Source organism: Saccostrea echinata, unplaced genomic scaffold, assembly GCF_033153115.1.
Source record: "Saccostrea echinata isolate AGI-Se365-2 ecotype Australia unplaced genomic scaffold, CSIRO_AGI_Sech_v1 ptg000014l, whole genome shotgun sequence".
Taxonomy (NCBI): Eukaryota; Metazoa; Mollusca; class Bivalvia; order Ostreida; family Ostreidae; genus Saccostrea; species Saccostrea echinata.
In genome coordinates, this window is record NW_026889763.1 from 13,747,629 (window position 1) to 13,755,687 (window position 8,059).

The 8,059-nt window shown below is 34.2% G+C and overlaps 1 protein-coding gene across 1 annotated transcript; it reads right to left on the bottom strand.

Moving 5' to 3' along the window:
* Window positions 1-449: 449 nt before the first annotated feature.
* Window positions 450-6,604, bottom strand: LOC133186939 (uncharacterized). The gene is made up of 5 exons (XM_061322323.1): window positions 6,169-6,604; window positions 4,753-4,881; window positions 4,200-4,403; window positions 1,489-1,818; window positions 450-580 (listed from the first exon to the last, which is right to left on the bottom strand). Exons 1-5 carry the CDS (start codon window positions 6,602-6,604, stop codon window positions 450-452), a joined length of 1,230 nt encoding a protein of 409 aa, XP_061178307.1.
* Between the last annotated feature and the right edge of the window lie 1,455 nt (window positions 6,605-8,059).

An 8,059-nucleotide genomic window follows, 5' to 3' on the forward strand; every position in this document is an offset into this window, starting at 1 on the left:
TCAGTGGACTTCTGAGCTTGATTACTGTTTGTTATCTCCATATGGGTTTATTGACCCTTTAATAAAAAAGGTGAAAGATCTAATCGTGGATTGAAGAGAAACCAGAGTTTTAAGAAACATATCGCTTACATGGTTATATGACTAACATTCCTTTGCAACTTGGTACAACAAGAAAAGCTATTATATTGTCCTTAGATAACCCAGGAAATTAAATTTACCTATTGTCAATCAGATAATTTACGTCTAAGAAAAATCATATTTAAAGCTCTATGCACAATTAAGATAAATTTTCGTCAGCTAAATGTGATCGGGGGGGGGGGGGGGGGGTATTTCTTGAGCGATAATTTTTTGTTTTGCTCTATTGAGCTTTTCCTAAATGAAAAAACAAGTTTCATTTTCAAAGCAAATTTTACGTTTTGAAAACAAAGGGATGGCATCACACCGATGTTTTAAGTAAAGGGAGGAATGCAACACTGCCTCTGAGAGTTTCCTTCACACAGACTCTCGTAATACGTGCCGTTGCAGGGGATATAATTAGGCCAACAGCGACCACCTTTTCGCAAACAAGGCTTATCTTTATCTGAAAATAAAATTGAATGTTGTTATTTTTGACTGCAAAGAAAAAAAAAGAATATTAGACAAAAATTTCAGAAAAGAGGCATTTGAAATAAATAAAAATCAACAATCAATATTTATAAGATAAATTTCTTGCCAAGTTATTGATATTTCAAAACCTTTAAAGAGTTCCAAAAAGTTTTGTAATTGTTTGAATTTGATATATATCGAGAAAATTGCTGTAAAGCTTGAAAAATCACCATTTCGGGTATTAATTGCGTATGAAATTGATCAAAACTTAGAGGTCCGCAGGCACATCGTTCAATTTATATTAAATTATTAAGTTATATTCTGCATTTTTTCTACAGAACATTTTTCATTAAAATAAAATTCATTGATTGAGTTAATCTGGAGTTGTTTTAACTATTTATGGGTATCGTGGTATATTTCCTTGTTTATTACCGTATTTTAAACTCGAATATTTCATTTTTATACCGCAGTTCGTTATCATCACCTTTTTCATATTTCAAACAAGTCCAAGTTTAAGTTTATTTATTCACTCAAAACCATCTACATATATGGTACATGAGGAGAGTGCAAAATATTAACAGTATATAAATTCAGGTCAGAGGTACAAGTATTTGATAAACAAGTACTTATTCAAAAATGATTGTGGAGGACAATATTGAAAAAAAAAAAGAAAGAAAAATACATATATTTCATATAATAATCGTAACACTGGGGAAAAAATCAAGGTGGACAGACTAAATCTGGACTAAAGGGATGGTTCTACAAAAAATTATATAAATTTAGAACATTTCTAAGGTATTATTTTTTATTTCAATTCCTTCGTTGATAAGGTAGTTTTTTAAGTAATTGTATATGAAATTAGTAAAAGCAACAATATTAAAATTCAATTAAGTAAGCGTTTACCTGCGTTAATTTGGTAGTGTGACCATTTCCTTATGGCATTGTACAACGTGTAGCCGGGACACTCAGAATCTTTTGTTGTTACGTCATAGTGTCCGTAAAGTTTGTACGATGGAATGATAACTTTTCTGTACACAGCGCATTCCAAAAGCTTACGAGCTGACATCAGTGCCGGCTTAGAAGGCATTGTGTTATTGAAGTTTCCAATGAAAGATGCGGCCAATGCAATATCATTATAATTTTTTGTATGTGTTCCAATGCGATTCCAGCCTCGTCCTTCAAAGGTCTGACCACTGCCAGCGATTAGAAAATTGTAGGCAATATCATGCCACCCTAAAACATAAGTAATCAGAGATTACAGAGCTCATCTCAACGAATGTTGTCTTAAGTAAGGCAAAGTCCCACACTAAACTACTGATCTAGTAGTGTGCATTCCTAAATGCAACATTTATGCAGTTTCGGTTTGATGGGGCTTGCAGTCTTTGGAATGGACTTCTCGAAAAAACTCTAAACTAGTCTCTCATTAAAAAAAAATGTAAGTAAAATCCAGCATCTGAAGCATGATTGAGAGTGTTCATCCCTTTTAAAAGACTTCATGCATACAAGTTTCGTGGCCTTATAGTTTCTTGGTAATGTCCCTGGTCCAAAAACATTAACCTGGTCACTCGTGGAAAAGGCAGGCCAAATCCAGCATCTGAAGTAACTTTGGTAGTGTATCTCTTGACGCATCATCCATGCAAGTTTGGCTCAGGTAGGCCTTATAGTTTCTTGGTCATGGTCCAGCTTCAAAAACGTTAACCTGTTAACTCATCAGGAAAATGTAAGTCAAATCCCGCATCCAAAGCGACCAAGGTAGTGTTCATCTATAAATGTATCTTCGGTGCAAAGCTGGCAAGCATAGAGCTCATGGTCACTTAAGAAACTGCTCCAAAAACTTTAACCTGGTCGCTCATCTTTAAAATGTAGGTCAAACACAGTGTCCGAAGCAAGCACTGTCATGTACATCCTTAAATGTATCATCCATGCAAGTTTGGTCCTGGTAGGACAAATAGTTACTTTAGAATGAACCTACTCCAAAAACGTTATCCTGGTCAGATGCAGGTCAGATCCAGCATCCGAAGCAAGCCCATTAGTGTGTAACCTTAGAAGTATATCATTAATGCAAGTTTGGTCAACATGGGGCTTATAGTTACTTGGTAATGTCTCTGTTCAAAGAAACTTTAACCTGGTCACTCATCTGGAAAATGCAGGTCAGATCCAGCATCCGAAGTGAGTCCAGCAGTGTACATTCTTAGATGTATTATCGATGCAAGTTTGGTCAATATAGGCGTGCCGTTACATAAAAATGAACCTCCTCCAAAACACTTTAATCTGGTCACTCATCCAGAAAATGTAGGTCAGATCCAGCATCCGAAGCAAGCCTGGTAGTTTGTATTCTTAGATTATCATCCGTGCAGGTTTGGTCAATATAGGGGCTTATAGTTACTTGGAATTTAGACCTGCTCAAAAAACTTTAACCTGCTCAATTAACTTTAACCTGCTCCAAAAACATTAACCTGTTTATTCTTAAGCTGAAATCGCAGCATCTGCAACCTTGACTGGTACACTGAATCATTCTGGAGATATTCTCCATGCATTTCTGATTAATAGAGCATATAAGTACTAACCACTTCAGACTACATGTTGGCAACAATATAAAATCAAAATTATTCATTGGAATGGAGGGAGATTTTTTTTTAAATCCTCTGATAAAGAACATCATGGCCATGGTGACTTAATTGATTATCGTGGCCCATATATCCTTATTTTATATTTCAATGTTAAACTTTAATCCTTTTTTTTTTTGGTCACACCCTTCCCCGAGATCCATAATTACAGCAACTAAAATATATACTTTGTCGGAAAATTTGTACATGTTTCAAATTTTAAGGCAGAGTGGGAAAAAAAAATTAAAATGATTTTTTCCAACATATTCCAGTGTTAAATGTTGATTCCCTTTTTGTCCAACATTACCTCCTTTTGAACTATTTAAATTCTTCACTATAATAGGAATTTTTTATGCTTCCTCTTTTCTTGCCAAGAGGTTCTTGTGAAGAGTTTATATGACCCCATCCTATTTTTGCCTTTCATTTGTTATCCCTACTTGAAAAAGGAAGTTCTTTATTAAACAATTTAAATCTAATATACGCAAAGATGCCTTGTACCAACATTGGTAAAACTTGCCCCAGTGATTCTTGATATGTAAAGAAATGTGAAGAGCTTATAGAAGGACTGGTGATCAGACTGACAGAAAGACAGACGGACGCCGGACAATGATTGATCAGAAAATCCCACTTTCAATAATTTATGGCACAGATGAGCTTAGAAGTAAGCTGGAATTAAAAGTACATGTAGGAGTTACGAGGTCAATACCCTTTGTATTTAAAAAGAAGTCTTTTATCACTAATAAGATAACATAATTACCCCTTCCACTTGAAGAGATACAGTTTAATTCAATATTTTAAAAATATATTTTTGAGGAGTGGGTCATGTGTAAAGCTCACAGATGCAAGGTCGTTTGCAACATATCCTAGGAAAAAAATAAGTGTTATGATTCTTATGGCCAAAGTAAGAATTTGACAGATGGAAACTGGCAGAATGGGCAAAGTTACCCTAAACTAAACTGCCGTCTAACTTTCTAGGCGACAAAATCATCTAAGTAAGCATGAACCTACCTTTTCCAATGTGATAGCGCTGTATACTTTGAAGCAATTTTGAACATGATTTTGTGTCTTGACAATTCCCCGTTTCTGTGTGGTGCAAAAAGAACTTGGTTACGGGTAAAGACATGTTTGAAATTAAGTCCGGACGGGCAGCTCCCCATGTGTCACGTGACAGGATTGGTAGGTCTAGATCTTTACAATCACCCGTGTCTTGATCTGAACATTCAATGATATTTGTAAATTTGTATTTACAACATCATAAATGTATATCATGAGAACATGTCTGATACTAGTTTTATAAATGTGGTTAGTATATTATCTTCTCTAGAAAGGGTATTTAAAAAATCAACCCTCACATGGAGAGATGTAAACTCTCTGTTGTTAAAGTTTTGGATTTATTAATTCCATGGTAATTTTAAACTTCCTTGAAACGGAAGTGTACATTAAAACATTAACAGCCATTTTTCCTTTTTAAAATTAGAAGAAAATCCTAATCAAAAGTACTCTTAATTAATTTATCATTTTCTTATAATCCCTGTTAAGTATTACTTTCACAGAATCATACCTCGTGGAGTTGGCAAACAACATTTGTGTGTTGAATTCTCGTAGCAATGAGCAGGGATATAAGAACCCCCTTTGCACTGTGTTGTGTCACTCTGACATTTCCCATCATAGGCATTGCAGGATGGGTCGTCTAAAAGATATATCAGCAACATTCTCATTTAAACATTCACACTACGGTTGGATAAAAAGTTCTTATTTTAAGGTATGTTACAGATCAGCTTTTAAGTAAAGTTCAGTCAGGACCTATTACTTCAAAACTATTCATTTCAATTCTATTTTTATAACATATTTGAATTAAACAATGTAAATTAAACAACATTCAATAAAAAAAATTGCTTACAAAGTCATAAAGAAAAAAACATTTATGGGGAACTATTTCTTGTGGTAGAAGGAAATTTAAAAGAAAATTCGTCAAATGTACATATTTGTTACATTTAATATCTTAGAACTTTAGACCCACATATTTTTATTCAGAGAATATTTTCCGTTATATGCGAAGAATATTAAATATGGTTTTCAAAGTATATTCTTATAAGAAATTTTACACATTCACTCAACAGACTTTGCCAAGAAATAAACATATATTAAAGACGCCTAGATAAAATTTACACTGATTTTTGCCTGAAAATTGCTTATTTCATTGCTGGCAACTACGTAAAAGTAAATTTACTCAACCTGCAATTTGTAAACCAAAACAGAATCCCTGTTTACTTAGTCTTTCGTAGATGGCAGTGACAATAACGTGAAAAATATGCTGTTTCATAACTTTTCTAAATAAATAAGAAAAAAGGTGTAGCTGTGTGTGTATTATTGTAATTTCTTTAAACAATCCAATTTCAATCATACAGCTTGTACTTGCACAGTTAAATACGTGTAAGAGGTATTTAAATTTCTGAATAGATTGTTATGAAAATCGACTGCAAAAAGTTAATTTTAGGTGCGTTATTACATAGCATTTCTTTAAATTTAGCAATTTCATAGATACAACCTGAAAAAGGTTTAATTGAAATTAAAATTGGTGATAGAAATGGAGATACCAGACTCGCTAACATCCATATATTCCTTTTCGTTTTAATTCCAGTGGAGTTCGGAATAGTTCTTTAAAATTGAGAATGCGAGTTGTTAATCATAATCTTTTATTTCAATCCCTTGAGAAATGTCAATGGAAAATACACAATTAAAAAGTCTTGATAAGCAGTAATCAGTAGTGTTTGAAAACTTTCTATTATAACAAAGAAGAATGAGGAAGGCAAGAATTGCAAGAAGTCCCCAAAAGAGACCCTCTAAATAACTATTGCAATAAAAAGGGGAAAGGGGTATAAAACTATTTTTAAAATTCTATTTTGGGAAAAATCACGAAGATTGATGACGTTGATGACTTTGTGTCTCAATACTTTAAAATAATACATGCACATACCGGTTTGGAAGGGGAATAAATCGTATATCAGACATTGAGGGTCACTGCAACTCACAACATTGTTCACTTTAATGTTTGTGCCGTCACTCAAAGTTATTAGTAGTGCTGTACGATTTGCAAGGTACTCTTTTAAATTATTAACAGCTAATTTAATCTTTTGGTAGTCCTCTGTTTCCGAGTAAAGGTGAACATGAATTGGAATGGATGAACTTAATTCTTTGAAAATATCCGGACCGATTGATTTATAACTCAAACCAGTTTCCTTCCACTTAAAAGACTGGGAGAGTGTTTTACCAGTTTCATTGGCCAGGACATCTGTGTCTTTCCCAGTTTTATTTTCCAAATAAAACACAAGCAATTTTGCCCATGGCGGAATGATTGGTGTTCGTTTACAATGTTTTAACCATTTATAAAATCCTTTGAAAACTCCATCCATCTTAAAGATATCACCCCATGCTAAGTCACAATATCGAAACTCATTATGTGGTTCCAGAAAACATGTTGTCGTTGCCCATTCTAATTTTGAACTGATTTTTTCACAATCATTGAATACCTGCGGATAAAGCATGTGAACTAAACTTTCCTGTATGCATGATTTCACAGCATTTATCCATGACCTGCCCTTCTCATACATCTTTTTTGCGATATTGTCCCATTCTTTACATTTATTCTCAGTTTCCCACACCAGTGGACAGTTTTCTGTTTTCGCCAAGCATTTCGAAAACCAGGAACAATTTCCAGATGGAAAATAACAGTCTATAAAAGATGTTTCAGACGTTTTCTGACTGTTAGACTTCGGGTCACATTTGCATGCGGACAGACCTCCATTAGATGGAGTTGTAGAACATAGATACCAACAATACTTTGCATCTTTCCACTTACAACTTATATGACTGGGTGTCGTCACCTTCATCTTATCCTTTCGTAAACAAATTGCAGCCTGAAATTCTGAATATGAGGGCGAATGGACACAATCTGTTAACCCGGAGGGTCCGTTCATTCTGTCACAGACTGTATAAACTTCAACGAAAACAAATTGCATGCAGAAAATCTGTAAAAGCATATTGGCACATATATTTACAAATTTTCTTTTTCCTTACGTAGACTTGCTCTTTAACAAATTTCACTTTGCAAATCAAAAATGAATAAAAAATTTCCCCTTTTTTATTCTCACGTGACTGTTTAAACTACTTCAGTTCTAGCGGGAAGATTTACACCTTATTTTACAATGCTTTTCACGATTCCTTTTTTAAGGTCTTCCGTCTTCAGCGGAAGACCTTCTTGTTATTCTTTGGGTTTCTTTTCCACTATTTTTAAGGTCTTCCGTTTCCAACGGAAGACCTTCTACTGATTCTGTTGTTTCTTTTCCACTATTATTATTATTTTTTTTTTTCTTACCGATTTTGTGCAGGCGATTTCTCGAGAACGCCTCGATAGATTTTCATGAAACTTTCAGGAATGATGGCAAATCATCTGAACTTAAGGCGTTTTTTTTTTAATTTTGTCGTCGTCACTTCCGGTCGCGAGATACGGCCAATTTTCTTTTTTTAAAGTTGCATTTTGTCCGAAAGTGTTCTCAAAAACGCTTTGAGATTGAGTCCTGAAACTTTCAGGGATGATAGATTGTGACTCGTAGATTTGAATTTCCTGATTAGTGTATGTTGCCGTGACGTCCGTTGTCCACCGGAAGTAGTTTTAAAAAATGCAAATTTTTATTTTTTTTCTTTTTTAAATGTTTACAATAGAGATAATAGAGGCAAATAGACTTTCTCAAGTCATACTATTTCCACCGGAAGTTATTTCTTCCAAACCGGAAGTAGACGAGAAAATGCTCATTTTTCTTCGAAACTTTGGGGGATGACTCCTCCACACTCAGTGAGGAGTTAAAAGT

Bases quoted from the DNA above. Each gene is read 5' to 3' on its own strand.
- LOC133186939 (XM_061322323.1), bottom strand. From the start codon at position 6,604: ATGGATGGAGTTTTCAAAGGATTTTATAAATGGTTAAAACATTGTAAA. The intron at 4,882-6,168 runs GTATGTGCATGT...TATATCTTTTAG, and splicing joins TTTATTCCCCTTCCAAACCG to ACGACCCATCCTGCAATGCC. The intron at 4,404-4,752 runs GTATGATTCTGT...TTGAATGTTCAG, and splicing joins TTGTTTGCCAACTCCACGAG to ATCAAGACACGGGTGATTGT.